This window comes from Rhineura floridana, chromosome 2 (genome assembly GCF_030035675.1).
Source record: "Rhineura floridana isolate rRhiFlo1 chromosome 2, rRhiFlo1.hap2, whole genome shotgun sequence".
NCBI classification, from domain to species: Eukaryota; Metazoa; Chordata; class Lepidosauria; order Squamata; family Rhineuridae; genus Rhineura; species Rhineura floridana.
Window position 1 is genome coordinate 102,671,227 of NC_084481.1, and position 18,831 is coordinate 102,690,057.

Genomic DNA, 18,831 nt, shown 5'->3' on the forward strand with positions numbered 1-18,831 from the left:
TCTTTCCAGGGGCCACATGTCAATGTGAATGTGGAAAAGTGGGAGTGGTGAGAACTGCAGTTCTCAAGGCTCTTCAAAAAGGCTTTCCTATCTGGTATTCTACACTACTTCAAATCATTGTTATTGATTAATTATTTTTTAAAAAATACAAATTTTGAGGTGGGGTGTTGGGGGGGTTCGTGTTGTTTTTTTGGCATCATAACATCACAGTGGAAGATATACTATTTTTTTAAAAAGGACAAATTTGGGAGGAATTTTACTGCCCTCAAAAAACGTTTGGTATTACAGTATAACAGTGAGTGACCTATGGGACATCTTGTTTTTATTGCCCCCTGTGCAGCCCCCCACTTGCCCCAAAATCTGCTCCTGAGGATTCCCAACCCTCCAGAGCAGATTTTCTGGAGACATGCAGTGGGGTGCAGCAGGGAGGAGAGAAAGGAGAAGCCCTTTGCATGGCCACTCAGGCCATGTTGGATTTCTCCTTAAATTAAAAAATAAAAATTTGGGTGAGCTAAAGAGGCCACAAAAAAATCTTTTGGCATCAAGGCATCACAGCAGGAAAGCCACAGAAACAGTAAATGCTTTAATTTTGTAAAAAAATGTATACTTTTGGGAAGGACCACAAAAAATCCCTAGTTTAGACTACTGCAATGTGCTCTATGTGTGGCTGTCCTTGAATATTTAGAAACTGCAGCTGGTGTGTAGGCACAAGCGGATCTGTTATTCAGAGCTCGTGATTCTACTGTTTGATTTACACTGGCCACCAGTGTATTTCTGAGCCCATTTTAAAGTGGTGGCTATCAGCTTCAAAGACCTAAACAATTTAGATCTGGGATATGTAAAAGACCACCTGCTTATCAGAAAGCAGTTGCTCTTATCCACCAGTTATGCGCTTGGGCAATTCATTCACACAGAGGAAGCCAAGGTGCTACTCACCCCAGGCTCTGCAGCTTGCAGTTTGGGTACTTTAGCCCTTCACACAGTAGATGGACTCCTTGATCTCCCAATAAAGGATTATCACCCAGTTTCAGCTCGATCAGTGTCTGGCTGGTACTGAGAACAGTGGAAAGGTCACTGCAACAAGCAGAGGTCAGGTCACAGTCCCACAATCTGAAAGAAAAAAGAGAGGAGTGATTGGAAGAACATGATATAGAGATGACATCATGAACTTCTCGCCATTCTTCTAAGACTCACGAAAGAGAAGGTGTGATACAGCACAGGAGAACCTTGTGTCACTATCACCCCTTGGACAGCATAGAAGGCATTGGCATCCTTAAGTATTGTGCAGACCGAGGGATGTTTCATGTGAACATAAGAAGAGCCCTGCTGGATCAGACCAAAGGCCCATCTTATCCAAAATCCTGTTTGGCCCATTGGCCAACCGGATACTTATGGGAAGCCCACAAGCAGGACCTGAGTGAAACAGCACTCTCTCCTGAGTCCCAAAAACTGGTATTCAAAAGCACTGCCTGACTGTGGAGGTAGAATATAGGCACCATGGCTGAGAGCTATGGTGTCAGTCCAGCATGCCTGTGGCTTGCCAGGGCTTGGTATATTAAATGAACACACCTGACGCTAGAAAAAAAGCCCCATCAGTTCCATTAATGGACTGCTTTATCTGAACAGTAGTCACATATAAGGGCCAAATTAGAATTCCCTTCAGAGGTTACCCTCCGCACATTCAAAGAACACATGGAAGGGGGAGCAAGATTGCACATACTGGCTCAACCCCCAGGCACTTACTTTCCCTTCTGGCTGTACCGGCAGATCTTTGCATGCTGGATGTGTGTAAGCTGCACCACACAATAGGGAACTCTGATTGGGCAGGGCTCCCAATTGTGTTGAGAAGCCTACATGCATTGAGTGGAATGAACGTAGGCTCTACCTGCAGACCTTCCACCCAATGTGCCAAGGTCTGAGGGTGCAGATGGTGAGCATGGGGGCATAGGGACAGGGACAGCACATGAGTCCCCCCACTCCCCTCCATTCATTCTTGGAATACATTGAGGGTAACTTCTAAATGGGAATTAGATGTGATGTTAACCATGTCATTAGCTCTTGCATGACTTTTTTTTTAGTAAACCAGATTGGGACTAAGGCATGGGGGAAGAGGTTTTTAATTCTTTGCCCCACCATAGTCGTGATCCAAATCTGAGCTCCCATTCCTGCTATTTGTCCTGGGAGGAAAACTTCCACTGGCCAGCACTAATGGGAGTTTTCCTCCCAGGGCAAACTGTTGGGTGGCCCTACCAATCCTAATCAAGACCATGATAGTGGTGGTGGGAAGATTAAAGCTTTCCTCCCAGCACGCCATGATGCTTATCTGATTTGTTCCCCTCATGGCTCTTATTTATTTATTGAAAATAATTCAAGGCTAAGGATGCAGTTAAATCACATCTAGTTTAGTCCTAAGGCTCTGATTGCTGGCCAGATGTACTACCACCAAACCACTTTGTGATCAAACAGGAACCACTGTAAAATCCTGTTTGATGATAAGAATCCCTCTAAACAGTTTGCTCAATCAACATAAGACCAGGCCCCAAATGCCTCGTTTCTATGCCGAGAGACAACAAGGTCACTTCCAGATGTCTTGTTTATGGAGCATTCATCCCAATTTGTTTGTACAAAGCTTGCTCAAACGTTATACGACACCTGCTGTTTATTTGGCTTTCATCCTGATTTGTTTGTGTGGAGGCCATGTGATTTCCTGTCAATCTGTTATCTTTCTAGTGCATTTTCCTGTCGCTTTCCTCACTGCAAAAAGTCTATTTTTTTTTTTAAGTGGATTTGTTGCACAAGAACAGCAGAGCACTTCAGTCCACTTCAGTGGCACAAACCTAAATTTTCTGGCATGTGATTGAATCTCCTGCAAAACAGTCTGGAAACAACCCAAGTGCTGCTGCTGTTCCTTTAAAGTGGTTCTCCTTCATGATAGCTATGATTTAATGCTGAAAGATGCTTTGGGCTAAGAGATAAAGTAGGTCAGATATACATTTTTAAAATACATACTTCATGTTTTTTTTAAAAAATCATGTTGCAGTTCAAGGAAATATAGATTAAGATCAGTGATGGTAGGAATTATAATATGGAAAGAAGGAAGACCACATTATACATCACAGTGTGTTCAGAAGGAATTCTTACTCCTTCTCAAGGCAAGATACAGAAGAGGGACTACAAGAAACACAATTTGGGAAATAAGAGAGTCCTTAAACTTCAAGTTCTGGTCTTATGAAAGCTCTCTAATATGGCCCTTTGTCTAAGAGAGAGACATTGTGTTAGTAATTTTTTAAAACAGCAAACACACTGAGCAATTGTCCGATAATGTTGTGTGCACCTGAGAGCTGAAATAATGCACCCTTGATAACCTCATGTTCTATTGAGAGGGTTAGACAGAGGGAGTTTCTTTTGTGCTTACCCCAGTATTTCTAGTTTGCAGTTGGGATGAATCAGTCCTTTACACAACAGCATGACTCCCGAATCCTTCAGACTGGTTGACTGCAAGTCCAGTTCTAGCAGCATCTGGTTTGTTGAGAGAACAGTGGCAAGATCCACACAACAACAGTCTGTGAGCTGACATCCATCAAGCCTACAAAGTGGGACAGAAGCAGTTCCATTGCCCAGCTCTTTCCCTGGGTGTCCTTTGGGCAAATGCTCAAAAACTAGGCTGATGCTCCTCTAACAACATCATCTCAATGATGCAGCATTTGCACAGGCAACCTGAATTTGTGTGAAACATTCTGTACCTGTGCCAGTTCTCTCTCTCTCCTGTGTTTTGTTCCTTAGGTAGTTCAAGCATAATAGCATTTAATCTTCCATTAAATTAGCAAACTCTTTTTCTCTGAGATCCACAGAAATATTTTGGAAAGAAAGGAAGTTGTTATAGACAAATGGGAGGCATTTGCAAAGCACTCTAAAGACCAATTTGTATTAGGAAATTTACCCAGATGTAAATAATTTATTTAACCAGCAAATGACTTCTAATTCTCTACTGCGGGGGAGGGGGCTAATCTGGTGCATTTCACTTCAGGTAGTGTTGGATAACAACTCCCATCATCCCTGACCACTGGCTAGACTTGCTGCAGCTGATGACAGCTGGAATCCAGCAATATCTGGAGGGCCATAGGTTCGCCTCTCCTGCTGTACTAAAACACAGAGAGATGGATGTCCAAATTGACACTTAGCTTGGCACTTGTGTGTCTCAGCTCAGATGGTCTTTCCAAAGGAAAGACCTGAACCACAATAAGACACATTAATTGTATGTGTTTGTGTCAACTGAACCAAACTAGTTCAGTAACAAGAGAGGAAAAACAGTTGTGACTTACTCCAGTTTCCTTATTTTACTGTTTGGATCCTTCAGTGCTTCACAGAGAAAGTAAATCGCTGAATGTTTCAGTGTTTCCTGATGTGACCTAAAAGGGTAAAAAAGTTCATTATATTCTGTTTTCCCATATAACTCAAACATCGAGGATAAAATACACTTATTGATTACATTACCTTGTGCTTTCTGTGTTCTGCAAACAATTCTTAATGCTTATCTACACTACAGATTTTAAATTGGTTCGAAACAATTTTAAATATCACTGCTTCTTCCCAAGACATCCATGGAATTGTAGGTTTGTAAGGATGTTGATCATTTTCAGAGAACCCTAGGCCTTCCATGGTACTATATCTCCCAAGGTTCTTTGGGACAGTGTCTGAAACTGGTTTACATTTATAGTATGGATAATATACCAAATGAGTTAGATCCAGACTAAGTTAGTCACACTTTAGTCCCGTTATCAGTTGGGTTTAAGATAGTCATTACTAACTTTTCCCCATTGATTTGGATGGGACTAAAGCATGAATAAATTATTTTGCATCCAATCCTCTGCGAAAGAAGATTGAACCCTGATTTCACTGGATCTGGCAAGTTCCCTTGTTTGATAAACAAATTTTAAATTTTAAAATTGTGTTTTAAATTGTTTTTAAAATATGTGTTTTAAATTGTATATTTGTTTTAATGTTTTTGATTGCTGTAAACTGCCCAGAGAGCTTCGGCTATGGGGTGGTATACAAGTGCAATAAATAAATAAATAAACAACCTAGAAGACCACCCATCTTTACCTATACCTCTCTACTCTGTCATCCTGTCCTTCCCAACTCCCCATCCATGTGGTGCCTTTAAGCTGTTTTGCCAGGGCATACATATCAGGCAGAAGTGAATTATGTCCTGCTCAAAGTCCCTTGGGATAGTTATGATAGCACAGGAAAAGGAATTATGCAACTGAGCCTCAGGACAGAGCCTCCAAAGACTAACTCGGAGAGTCTCTTCTCTGAGTGGTGGAGGCATTTGAAAGAGAAGCTGGCTCTACCATTACTTTAGAGAATAAATAATAAAGACACAGATGTAGTTCTAGAAAGCCATTATTTCCAATGCTTTGCACTGTCAGGATCCTTTGACCAAATACTCTCCACAGTGTCTGGAGAAACATGTGGTCCACCAGATACTGCTGGACTACAACTCCCATCATCCTTCACCATTAGCTAAACTGACTGGGACTGATGGAAGTTCAAGTCCAACAGCATCTGGAGGACCACAAGTTCCACCCTCTGCTGCACAGCTTAGCCTAAATATAATTCAGATACAAAGAGGATAAATAATAAAGATTAGCAGAAGAACAGAATAAGAAACCAAAGAACAATTTCTCTTACATTGCAGAACTCTTGTGCTAACATTTATTATCAGAAAGTAAGAAGAATTAAAATCTGATTAAATGTGAATAAATTTCAGAGTTTCTATAGTACTTACTGACATGACTGATGAAGATGCTGTGGAAGTTCTTTTGGTAGAAACAAGCATCTGTACAGGGAAAGTGCCTCCAAATTTAAACAATTTTTTAAGCAAAAAGAGAGAACTGATTGGTCCAGTTGAGTAACTATCAACCTCTCCATAGTTAGTTCAGTCAAATGATCTAGAGCACATTTGACAAATTCCTCTTCTTGGATTGCATACAAATAATGAAAACGCTCCAACGGGTCATAATTTGGATAATCTAATTTAACCTGTGTGTCCATTTTCAACCACTCCAGGAAATCAGCCTTAATTGTAGATGAAATTTCCCACCCAAATTGTTCACTCAAGAATTTCCTTATTTCTCTGTTTAATAGGCTAAAGATGAATTGCACTAAGGTTAAATCTCCTTGGCTTTTGCTACACCTTTCTAGCAAATGTTTGAGATTTTGCTCAGTAGTCTCAGAATCTTTAGGCATGTCTTCGAAAACATAAAACAAAGCGGCAAGAAATTCTTGTACACTGAGGTGCAGAAACCTATAGATGTCTTCATAATCAGGGTCTTTCCGAAAGAGAATCTCACACCAAGCAGAAGGGAGAGAATCAAGATGAGCTAAACTTTTCTTCTGGATTTCTTCATCCTTGAACAAGAGTTTCTTTTTCCAGATTCCTTCAGCAGCCAATGAGCAAAGTCCTCTCAGATTCTGTTGCTCTGAGCTACTGCAGGGAGATTTGGTCAAATGGGAGAGATAAAGTGCATACACTGCAGTGAGTTTTTCAGACGCTGGTACGAGATCATTCTTGCCCCTGTCTAGCTGCTCTTTCATCACAGCACAGATAATCCAGCATATATTGGGAATAAAGGACATGGAAAATAATGCTTCATTCCCTTTAACATAACTAAGAGCCTGTGTTGCTAATTTTTTATTTCCAAAGAACTTGAGGAAATATACATCTTTGCCCTCCTCAGAAAAGCCCAGAAGCCTGACATAGCGTGGGGATTGCAAACAATTCTTGAGGCTTCCCAAAGTGGATGGCCTGGTAGTAATTAGTAAGCAGGATTCAAGAAGAACAGTTTTGTGAAATAATTTACTCAGGAGGACCCCTATTGGCTTCTTCTCACTGGGATCAATGCTCAGATTGTCTTCCTGATCTTCAATGGAACAACTCAGTTCATTAAAACCATCAATTATGAAAAGGACTTTGCCAGGATTCACTAGGAGTTTTGTTATCACTTCTCTCTCCGTAAACTCAGGGTCATTATTTAAAATCAAGTCAGCCAAGTTAGTCTGTCCCTTAACAAGATCCATTTGCCTACAGCTTAGATAGAAAACATAATCAAATCTTTCTGGAAATAGAGTTCCAGCTGCCCAGTCTAGCATGATCTTTCTCGCCATTGTGGTTTTCCCAACCCCAGCCACTCCCAGGAGAACAACTGTCTGTGATCCACTGTCAGTCTCAAACACAGCATTTATGGTAATAGCAGCCATTTGCTCTGACATGACCGCTGTATGTCTCCATGGCCTGTTCAGTAGTTCATGCACTTGCCCTTTTTCACTTGCAATAATCAATTTACTGTATTTTTCATTCAGAGGCACATGGACTCCGTGGCCAGGATACTCATCTTCCGGTGTTCTGTATTTTTTTCTAATGTGTTCTCTGTATTTCTCCCTGTAATCTAATTCAAACAGTATTTGTTATTAGACATATTAGACTGGTTTCGAAAGAAAATAAGAAAGCATCATGTATTGCAATAAATAATTAAACTGATATACTGTATTTATCACAGACTTTCTAAAAAATATTTGGCAAAAATATTTGGCAAAAATAATACGCTCATGGGGTCTGAACTGGCGGTGACCGACCAGGAGAGAGACCTCGGGGTTGTAGTGGACAGCACAATGAAAATGTCGACCCAGTGTGCGGCAGCTGTGAAAAAGGCAAATTCCATGCTAGCAATAATTAGGAAAGGTATTGAAAATAAAACAGCCGATATCATAATGCCGTTGTATAAATCTATGGTGCGGCCGCATTTGGAATACTGTGTACAGTTCTGGTCGCCTCATCTCAAAAAGGATATTATAGAGTTGGAAAGGGTTCAGAGGACGGCAACCAGAATGATCAAGGGGATGGAGCGACTCCCTTACGAGGAAAGGTTTCAGCATTTGGGGCTTTTTAGTTTAGAGAAAAGGCGGGTCAGAGGAGACATGATAGAAGTGTATAAAATTATGCATGGCATTGAGAAAGTGGACAGAGAAAAGTTCTTCTCCCTCTCTCATAATACTAGAACTCGTGGACATTCAAAGAAGCTGAATGTTGGAAGATTCAGGACAGACAAAAGGAAGTACTTCTTTACTCAGCGCATAGTTAAACTATGGAATTTGCTCCCACAAGATGCAGTAATGGCCACCAGCTTGGATGGCTTTAAAAGAAGATTAGACAAATTCATGGAGGACAGGGCTATCAATGGCTACTAGCCATGATGGCTGTGCTCTGCCACCCTAGTCAGAGGCAGCATGCTTCTGAAAACCAGTTGCCGGAAGCCTCAGGAGGGGAGAGTGTTCTTGCACTCGGGTCCTGCTTGCGGGCTTCCCCCAGGCACCTGGTTGGCCACTGTGAGAACAGGATGCTGGACTAGATGGACCACTGGCCTGATCCAGCAGGCTCTTCTTATGTTCTTATGTTTATGTTCACACATTACATTTTCTAGCCATGGGTCTCCCAAAAGCCTATGCCTGTAACTGGGATATTAACATGTGAATTGATTCATAGAGAAATTATTTTCTGACAGTGAAACAAGAGATGATTCTCACTTTCTTTTGTGCTTATGGTAGAGTCTTCTAACAGGACAGTGCCACCTCAGCTTCCACATTAATGAATGTTTGTTAGTTTGAAAGTGCTGCCATGTCAAAGAGCTTGAAGGATAGCACATCACTGAAAAGGTCAAGAATGAAAAGGAAAGTGCAAAAGGCTTACATCATGTTAGTAACAGCATGCTGGAATAGGGTTGTCAGGTTCTTGGCCTGATCCTGTATCTTTAGGAGAAAAGAAAGTCAGCCAAGTGCAGGTGTTCTTGCAACTCTGTAATGGGAAAAACCACAAGGTGGAATTCTCTCTTCCCCCTGCACAACCTCTAAAGATACAGAAGACCTCTTGGTTGCCAGGCCTGGCCTCCAAGAGGTCTTCTGTGTCTTTAGAAGTTGTGCAGGGGAAAGGGAGAATTTCACCTTGTGGTTTTTCCATTACAGTGTTCCAAGAACACCTGCACTTGGCTGACTTTCTCTTCTCCTAAAGATACAGGATCAGGATCAGGCCATGGACCTGGCAACCCTATGCTGGAATTAACTCCAAGATCCCCTCAGTAGTGGGCTATCAAGATTAGTAAGAACCACATGAGGACTGGAGATTACTTTACCAATTGCCTTCTATCATAATTTCATCCTCAAATGATAGTTAAAATATACAATAAAACAAGCCCATTAAAAGCATAACAATTAAAACAGTTTTAAAAAGACAATTCAAACAATTAGATCAGAAAGTTCATGTTCAGGAGAATGCTGGACTAAACAGGTGTGTCTTCAAGAGCCGGTGGAATGCCAATATAGATAGGATCTCTCATATTTCAGCAGGGAGTCCATTACACAACACTGGTGCCACCAGTGAAAAAGCCCGTCTCTGGTTACCACAAGCTGATAATCATCAGGCTGTAGCAAAACTAACCAGATTCCATACAACATACAACTGCTGGGTCAGTGAAGTCTGCTTTTTCCCACCCTGTTCAGACAGCACCCTTATCTTGTTCCAACCCTCCTCCTTTCAGTCATCCTTTTAAATTATTGTATTATTTATTTATTATTTCACTTCCTGCAACATCTTTGAAATCCAGGTAAAGTTTAAGTAAGGTCTTGAATCAGAAATCTGCTCTTATTTTCAAATGACATATCCCCCATATTTCTGAAAGTCCCTATTTTGCAACATTAAAATTAAAATTAGTTAACAATGACTGCAGTCTTGCCCACAAATTGGTTACTTAAAAGCTTACGAAAGTCAATCTGATTTTAGGTAAGCAAGCTTAGCTAATGTACACAGGATTGCAAGCAAAGCATTTCAGATTTACCTGGCAACACTGGTGTCATTTCTGGACTTGAAAGGTAAAACAAACAAAACCACTATGCTTATTCCTCCAGAATACTCAAGTACAGCAGCTTCAGGAACCTGAAATATACTAAATTCCTCCTTCCCTTTCTGGTTTCTGACCTAAGGATTTAAGATTTAAGGCAGTCTTTCCACGAAGTCTACAGTAAGACCGGCCCTTTGCATGTCATTCCCAGTTTAAAGCGTCTGTTTAAGATGAAATGATTCAGCAACAAGGAAGTATCCCCAGAAAAGGGGCGGAGAGAGAAAACGAATATATTTCTGCTTGGGTTCTAGTAATCTTACATGGGAAAAGCGGCATCTGGTGGTGGAAACGAATATCAAATATGCATGTTGACCCAGCCGAGTTCAGGCTCTGAAATTTATTTTGGAAAATAGCACTGCCAATGAGAAAAGTGCAGTTTCTAAAATACGATGCCTGAGGAGAAGCGTACTTGAATGAATGAATGAATCATTTTATTACGGTCACAGACTACATATTAAAAGAGAAACATAAAAAACAAGCATACAACATGGAGGATTTAGATATTGAGGAGACAGAGCTACCAGAATTCCAAATGCCCATAAACAATTTTTTAAAGAGTGGGGTTACATTTTTTCCTAATTTGCATTGAAATGAGAAGAAACGTTGCGACATTAGCAGTGACATAAGATGACACATCACTTAGACCAGCCTTTCCCAACTAGTGGGCCACCAGGTGTTGTTGGACCACAACTCCCATCAGCCTCAACCAGCATTGCCAATGGTCAGGAAAGATGGGAATTGTGGTCCAACAACATCTGGTGGCCCACTAGCTGGGAAAGGCTGACTTAGACAGATCGACACCAAATCGACAGGATTGCCCTTAGGCAAAGCAGTTAGCAAAGGGGAGATGAACTTCCTTCTATATTCTTTATATAACTCACAAGATAGAAGGACATGTTCTACAGACTCCACTACACCAGCTCCACAGAGGCATATCCGTTCACTAACTGGAATCTTATTAAAGCAGCCCTCCAATAGTGCCAAAGGGAGCACGTTGAATCGAGCAAGAGTAAATGCTCTCCTATATTTTGGAATGGTCAATGAAAACATATAAGGGGCTACAGTAATTCCATAATTGCTAAAATTTCTATAGATTAATGGGGAACAGAATTTATTCGCTGCGTTTCTCAAGTGCTGTAAATCTATATCTATTAATCTTTGGGCAACAGAAATCTGAGCCTTCTGAAGCCCGTAATTCCCCAGCACTTCAAGAGAAAAACCCAAGTGTTTATTTTCTTCACCACTGTGTGCATCCAGCGGCTCTGAAAGGAATCTGAGAGCAGTAGGAAAAGATAGCTACCAGGAGGTGTTAGGAAATGTAAGCGCAGCCACCACTTCAGGACGTCGATCCAGGCTTTACAAAGCTACCAAACAGATACCTACTTCTAAGTAGATAGCAGCGTTACTCACACAGAAGGGAAGACCCAATAATTTCCTAAGGAAAATTGATTGTATTCTTTCCAATTGGGAGTTAAAACCCAAAATCCAGATTGAAACACCGTATGTAAGCTGGGCCAGAGTCTTTGCTTTGTAGATTTGGATAGCGGCAGGAATGTATTGGCCACCTAGTAAAAAGAAAAACCTTAAGATTAGCTGTTGGCTAAGACTCGCTGAGTCGACTGCCTGCCTACTCTGTTGAGACCAAAGCCCAGAGCTTTGCATTTGGATTCCAAGATATTTCATATAAAAGACTTGCTCAATTGCATTGCCATTTAAAGTCTATTTATATTGTTTACAGGCTTTGGAAAACACTAAAACTTTAGATTTGCTGTAGTTAATAGTTAGCTGATTGTTAGAACAATATATTCCAAAAGCAGATAATAATTGGTTTAACCCAGTTCTGGACAATGATAGCCACACGGCGGCGTCAGCGTAGAGAAGCAATGGTATTTTAAAGTTGGACAATTTAGGGGCATGAGAGTCAACTTTCTGAAGAAAGGGAGCCATATTGTTTAAGAATAGATTAAAAAGAAAAGGGCCCAAAATACATCCTTGTCTTACCCCCCAGTGACCAAAATTGAGTTGGTAATTTGACCCTGCACACCACACCTAACTTGGCTGGAGGTCCTATTATATAGCGATTGAATAAGAAATAAAAGACGTTTGTCCATACCACTACTCTGTAATTTTACCCATAGCAGCTCTCTTGGGACAAAGTCAAAAGCAGCTCTGAGGTTGATAAAAGCAGCAAAAAGTTTGCCACCAGGAACAGCGGTGAATTTCTCAGCTAAGTGTGCTAAGACACAACAGTGGTCTAGGGTTGAACAGCCGGCTTTAAACCCGATCTGCTCAGCACCAATTATGTTGTTACCCTCAATCCAGGATAGTAGCTTGTGTTTTAGAAACCTGGCATAGAGTTTCCCAATTGTTGAAAGAAGGCTAATGGGACGATAATTGGCCGGGTTAGTCCTGTTGTCTTTTTAAAAAATTGGGACTATAATAGCTTTGTGCCAGGTTTCTGGGACTTTTCCAGTGCTATTAATAAAAGTGAAGAGAGTTGAAAGTAATGGAGCCCACCAATCGGAGTTAGATTTGAATAGATCTGGAGGGATAGAGTCTGGCCCCGGAGCTTTCCCAGATGTAACCTCAGAGATCATTTCATTAATTTCACCTAGGGTTATGGGTTGCCAATCTGGAGCATCGATGGGTACTTGAATACTACATGTAAACGGGAAATTGGGGTCATGGAAATTTACAGAGAAATATCGTTCCCACTCGTGTGGAGGGATGCAACAGGGAGACAACCCTTGGGGATGTGCCATTGCCCCTGTAACAATCCTTCAGAAGGATTTACTGTCCTTCTTTTGGGAGACAGAAAATAACATACTCCATTTCCTCCTCTCTTCAATTTTCTTTTTTTGTCTGATTAGAGCTTTATATTCACATTTCAGTTTATAGTAAGAGTCGGGCAAACATTTGGCGCCTGCGCTACGGTAGTTAGAACACACCTGTCTGATTTGGTTGCTCAGCATCACACAATCTCGATCGAACCAACTCTTACTTCTGGAATGTTTAAGACCAGCTAGATTGCTGTGTGCAGCTAGAGTCTTTTGAATATCAGTAATAAGGGCCTCATAGTAGTGCAACTTATCTTCGCCAGCTGATGCTAGAACATTCTGATATAGTTGCACACAAGCTGGGGATTCAGTGAAAGAAACAAATTTACCCCCAGATCTATTAGACCATTTAATCCGCTTCTCACAGATTGATGGAAAGGAATCCAACAAAGGGGGTCCATTGGGAAGGTGAATATTAATAGGAGATCCTATTAGAGTGACTAAGGGATAATGGTCACTATCTGTGCGATCATCAATACAAAAGAACTGAACCAGCTCCCTTAAGGGCTGAGAGACAAGGACATAGTCTACCACGCTACTTCCTATTGTGGAGCTAAAAGTGAACTCGCCCTTCAGGTCACCTGGGGTGCTACCATTCAGAATAATTTTGTTCTGCCGGTGGGCTAGAAGAGCTAGACAAGCACCAGCAAAGTTATTTGTGACATCTTTTGAGTGTCTTATGAGCAGATGGAAACTGTGCTTCGGTTCTAGTAATGTATTGTTCCAGCTCGTCCCATTGGGCTTTCTTCTCTGATTGACTTTTGATTGGGGGGATATATATGTTAAACAATATAATTTGGAAAGAGTGGTTCTTAATTAAGGTTGCCATAGCAAACATTCCACAGCTGGGTAGTGCAGTTATTTCGACCTTAAGAGATGTCGAAACCAGGCAGAGGTCCTGCTCTGGGCCTGCCATTATTTGTGGGCTGGATAGCTGCCAAGAAGGTAGCACTATACCCATCAAATATTATCTGGACACAAGCCCAGGCTTCTTGTAGCAGAACAATATCAAAGGCCTTGATATAATCAATGAAAGAACACTCCTCAAACTTCCCCTTCCAACCCGCTATGTTCCAAGAAAGACATTTAATTAAGGATGGCATATGACATGTCCTAGGTAATCAATCAATAGGCTTTAGTTCCTCTAGCACATTGTCTTGATCTAAAAAAACACAACCACTCTTAATTGGTGGCAGCTGCTTCTTTAGGGATTGAATACCAGGGTCGGTAGTGGGAGATGATCCCAGTTCATTTGGTTCCAAGAATTGGCAGCTAACCCAATCCATGGGACTGGCCGAGCCTGCCATAACTTTGGCGGCATTTAATTTGTTCTTTCTGCCTGCTTGCAAAGAAGAATCAGTAGAATGAAATGTTCCTGTATGGTTGGGTTTGCTGACTATACAGACTGGGGAAATAACTTTAATAGTTGGCGTTGGTTCAGCAGTTAGAGCCTCTGGTATATTAGCTAAAGTTCCATCTTTTGAAGAGAGACTCAGGAGTTTAGGCCTTACCATGTCTAATCTTTGTATAATGCTTGTCTGCTCAGCCTGTGGGAGAGCAGAGAAGGAGGCAAAGAGATGGTACTCATCTGCCTCCCATGGGTCATTACTAGCCTGAGATGCAAGTTGGGATTTCAAAGGAATAGATTTTTTCTTCTCCACATCCTGCTGGAATGGACTTATGGGCGAGGGTATCACTTCGTCCCACCTAATCAAGTCTGGGACTTTAATGTCAAGGAGAGGATCCTGGTATGGCTCAGGACCTGGAAATTGATTAGGCAGCGGATTCAAGGTAATATGTTTGTCACATTTAGGACCTTTAGCATCCTTACTGCCAAATGAAATTTGCTGGTCAGGTTGTATCTTTGAGCCAACCAGTCCCTTCCAGCTAATGCCCTTACTATCAGTGGCGATGTCAAAGCCTTTGGAGTAGTTTGGTGTCTTAATGAGGGTAACAATGGTTGGAGAGAGAAGTCCTTAAAGACTCTCACCGGGGAGGTACCATATAAGTCCAAGAATGGCCTTACCCTAATTAAAGTAGTGGGGATGTCTGGTTTGGTGAAGCTAAGGAGTATACTTCTATGGGTTGGAAATGCACCTAGCAGCTCTACTACTCTCAGATCGATAGATCTGATTCTTAATAGTTGTCTTAGGTGGTGTTTAGCCAGTTTAATTGTGCCCCAATGTGGCATATCTCCCCTAAATGGCATGATATTTAGGACACCTGATAGTTCTGTAGCACCAGATGATACCCCATGCCTCCATTAGATTGACCATTATTGGCCCTAATAGTGTGACTCTCAGGCGTATTCAACTGTTGAGAAATCTCTATAGTGGTAGCTTTTCCTGCCCTTTCAGGGAGCTGGTTAGACTGGTTGAGCTCCCCGGCGTTCCCCAGAGCCAAGCTTCTGTCTGAGATAAGCACACCTAACTGTTTTAGAGTGCTCCCCATATCTTCTAATTTGGAATAGATGTCTTGCATTGTATTAGCCACCAAAAAACACTGCTTTGCCATGAGAAGTGTGTCAGGGGGAGTTAATTCAGCTACAGACTTGTCATTAGAGGGAAGGGAAGGAGGGGAAGGAACATCTTTGGGTTTTGGGGGGGGATTTAAGGTCACAGGCTCAGCCAAGGTGGAGAATCTGCTGGTAACTGGAATAGAAAAAGACAGATTGTCTTTTGGGGCAGTTTGAGGGAACATAAATTCATCAAGTCTACACTGCTTTAAGCATGGTTCAGACATCAGGTCACTGAGAGAGCTGCGTCTTTTCCCCCGCTTCATCCTCCCCACAAAGCATTCTCAAAGAAGAAACAGAGACTGCAGATGTTAGAGGAAAGTTAGGAAAGTTAGGACAAATGCTAATCGGAGAGCCTCCAAAGCAGAGCCACTGTCTTGATCTTCTCACCCCTTAACGTTCCAAATAGTTAGGTATAGTGGGTTTATAAAGTTTGTACCCAGCAACCAAACAGCATTACTCCCCCAAGTTCAGCTCTGCAACTTTGCTCCTACTTGTCCTCTAGGGGATACCTGACCAGCAGCTGATAGGTTGCAATACGAGTGGGAGAGCAGGGCAGGGAAGTTCATCAGTCTTACACTCTCTCACTTTCACCTCACTCTAGTCCTTTAGATGGTGAATCCAAGAGCAATGTCCAAGAAACACATTGCTAACGTATAGGAGAGTCAATCTGTATCTTCACTGCATCTGGATTACTTATCTCACTCGTATCGATGCTTCAGCTGTGCTTGTATCTTCAAGGTTTTCTAGGCATCTCCTTTCAGACTTTGTTCTCCCTCCTCCGCTCTCGCCTTATACTCAGTGCTTTAAGATCCGTCTGGAACAAGCTGGGAAGTCTGGCGAGGTTAGCAGTTTGAAGAGTCTGGCAGAATCCAGCAAAACAAGCCCTCTAACAAACACCGCTACCAGCTCAGCGCCATTTCCCCTCCATTGTTACGCTTAATTAAGCGTTCATACAAATATTGTGCATAGCTTCTAAATGAGGTTGTTGTATTGAGCTTAAGCCAGACATACTAATTAGCAAGATGAGCAAGGTTAGCGTCAGAGGAAAATTTATGGTTCAGGCTCTGCTCCTTGCTCCTTAGACTTTTCAAGAACCAAGATAAGCAGCACAGCTGTGGGCCTCCACTCCACCAGCTTGCGGCAATAAAAATTAAAACCTTTAGAGTCCGTGGGTAAAATAGAAGACAAATGTTCCCAGTGCCTATATACAGCAACTGGCACCTTAAATCATAGCTGTGGCATTTAGAGACAAATTAAAACAGTTAAAAATTGTAGATCACTACAACGATAATAATAAAATCTAACAGACAAACTGCGGAGCTCGAAGCAAGGCAGCCATCCCACCCCAGTCAGCCTATAATTTTGAGTAGCCTACTTGGAAACTGCCCTCAGTGGTTTGGAAGCCCCGCTGCTTAATCCCAGATGTTTGAGGGTAGATTCAGTGAGTGAAGATTATTCTCTTCGCACGTGCTCAGAATCCTGCCACCCTTATTATTCACATCCAAGTCCAAGGCAGTAAGACGAAGGGAGGAGGCCTTTACCTCCAGCATCCTGTTGAGGTGACAGCAGAGGCGGAATCCAACAAAATACCTTCTCTCTAACCTAATGTCTTCATACGTTTTATGCTAGTGAAACATGGTGGGATCCAGGAGCAGTACTAGGTTTGCTGGGTCCTAGGCAAAGGGACCTCCAGCAAGGTTACTTAGCAGCGGGAGAGCGAATCAGCTGAGACAAGCAACAGCAGGAGCAAAGGAGCAGCAGTTCCAGACAGCTGGTGCCCTTCCTCAGGGCTGCCTGCCACCCAGCACTGGCAAGAGAAGCATTGGGTCAAGTGGCTGAAGCCACTGCCATCTCAATTTCCCCATCATGCCCCTGGATCCCAGTGCAGCATCACAGAGTTTATTAATCATGTTGATATACTGTTTATTTACTTACTGGGCCTTCTGCCCGTGTGCTTTGCATGCTAACCCCACCACCTAACCCCAGGAATGGGAACCACTTGAGAGGGCAAAATCTGAGGTCATCTAGCCAGTGTCGTTTTTTTCGCCATTCATTCTGAAAGAGAAGAGTGCAGGCCCCAATCGCACACAGCTGAATTGTTACTATTCTGGAATGTCTGCTTCTTCAGATCATTCATTTTGGTACTGAGGAGAACAAGACCTGCTCTGCACACACAGCAGAATGAGGTAGCAGAATGGGCTATACCACTGCAGAGTGCATGTACAACATATTTGTTCTGAATGCTTCTCCATGGAAACAAATCCCTGAAAGTAGAAAAAATAGTACATCAGACCGAAGTATGCTAGCACAGCTTACTCCTTTGTATGTTTTCTACTTCAAAGAAACATAAGAAAACCTTCAGAAATGTGATTATCCACCTGTCATCTGGTGAAGTCCATTCTATGGCTTCAGACCTCCAGCAATCATGCCCACCACATTCTGTTGCATGTGTAGATCAGGTCCTATGTGTTTCGCTTCCCAGGCACATAAAGCAGGCTGCTAACTAAGGGAAAAGTGAAGCGGAACTGCAACATTTAAAATTTAAATAATGCATACTCATCTATCTGTAGTTGTGAAAAGAGTAATTCTTGTTGTTGTTCTTTCTTGTTTGTAAAATCATATATGCAAAGAACCTCTAAGTTACAACAGTGCTGTAGACAATATGCTAGGACGGTTGCATCCATCTTTGATAACAAGCAAAAGTTTAGTTCTGTCATATAGGCCAATGCATGTTTTACAAAATTTTCCTCTTGGATCTCATACAAATACTGGAATTTTTTTCGTTTATGCTCAGAGATTTTACTCCCTTTTTTGTGGCACTTTTCACCCATTCTAGTAAAACTGGTTTAATCTTAGGTGAAATTTTCCATCCAAACTTCTTTTTCATGTCCTTTATTATTTTTTCTTCATTCAAAAGACCAAATAGGAAGTGTACTGTTAGTTCTAAATCATGTCTATAAGTCACATGGCTTTCTAACAATGTCCTCACATCTTGATTAGTATTTTCAGAACTCAGCCCTTCTCCTTCTAGTACTTAAGATAAGGTGGCAAAAAACTCCTGAAAGCTGAGGTGAATGAAGCTGTAGGCACATTCACACTCAATGTCTCTTCTGAAAATGGTCTCATTCATAAAGAGAGGGAGTCGCCCTGATCTAAGCCGTATTCCTTGATTTCTTCCTCCCAGAACAGTATCTCTCGATTCCAGATTCCATCTGCAGCCAAAGAACACAAACCTTTCAAGCTTCTTTCCATGCGTCCTTTTGATTGGCTCCTGTGGTGTAACTTTAACAAGCTGGAGAGATATAGACTGCAGTGAGAGTGTTTGAGGTTTGCCCAAGATCCTCACCGCTTTCCATCTGTTGTTTCAACACTGTGCAGATGATCCAGCACACAAGAGGAATTAAGCACATGGTGAAAAGGGTCTCATTTTGTTTTACACGCCTGAAAGCTTCAGTTGCTTGGTCTTTATTTTCAAAGAATTTGTGGAAATATTCCTCCCTGTTCTCCACTGAAAATCCCAGGATCT

General features: G+C 41.9%; 1 protein-coding gene across 1 annotated transcript in view; it reads right to left on the reverse strand.

The window, feature by feature from the left end:
• Window positions 1-18,831, reverse strand: part of LOC133377971 (uncharacterized) — a 95,801-nt gene that overhangs the window by 16,423 nt on the left and 60,547 nt on the right. Inside the window, exons 15-22 of the mRNA XM_061612758.1 lie at window positions 14,007-14,727; window positions 12,952-13,419; window positions 11,361-11,515; window positions 10,211-10,343; window positions 5,789-7,448; window positions 4,323-4,409; window positions 3,416-3,586; window positions 937-1,110 (exon numbers count right to left, since the gene is read on the reverse strand). Of these exons, the coding sequence (XP_061468742.1) occupies window positions 937-1,110; window positions 3,416-3,586; window positions 4,323-4,409; window positions 5,789-7,448; window positions 10,211-10,343; window positions 11,361-11,515; window positions 12,952-13,419; window positions 14,007-14,727 (3,569 nt within the window). The remainder of the gene's footprint in view (window positions 1-936; window positions 1,111-3,415; window positions 3,587-4,322; window positions 4,410-5,788; window positions 7,449-10,210; window positions 10,344-11,360; window positions 11,516-12,951; window positions 13,420-14,006; window positions 14,728-18,831) is intronic.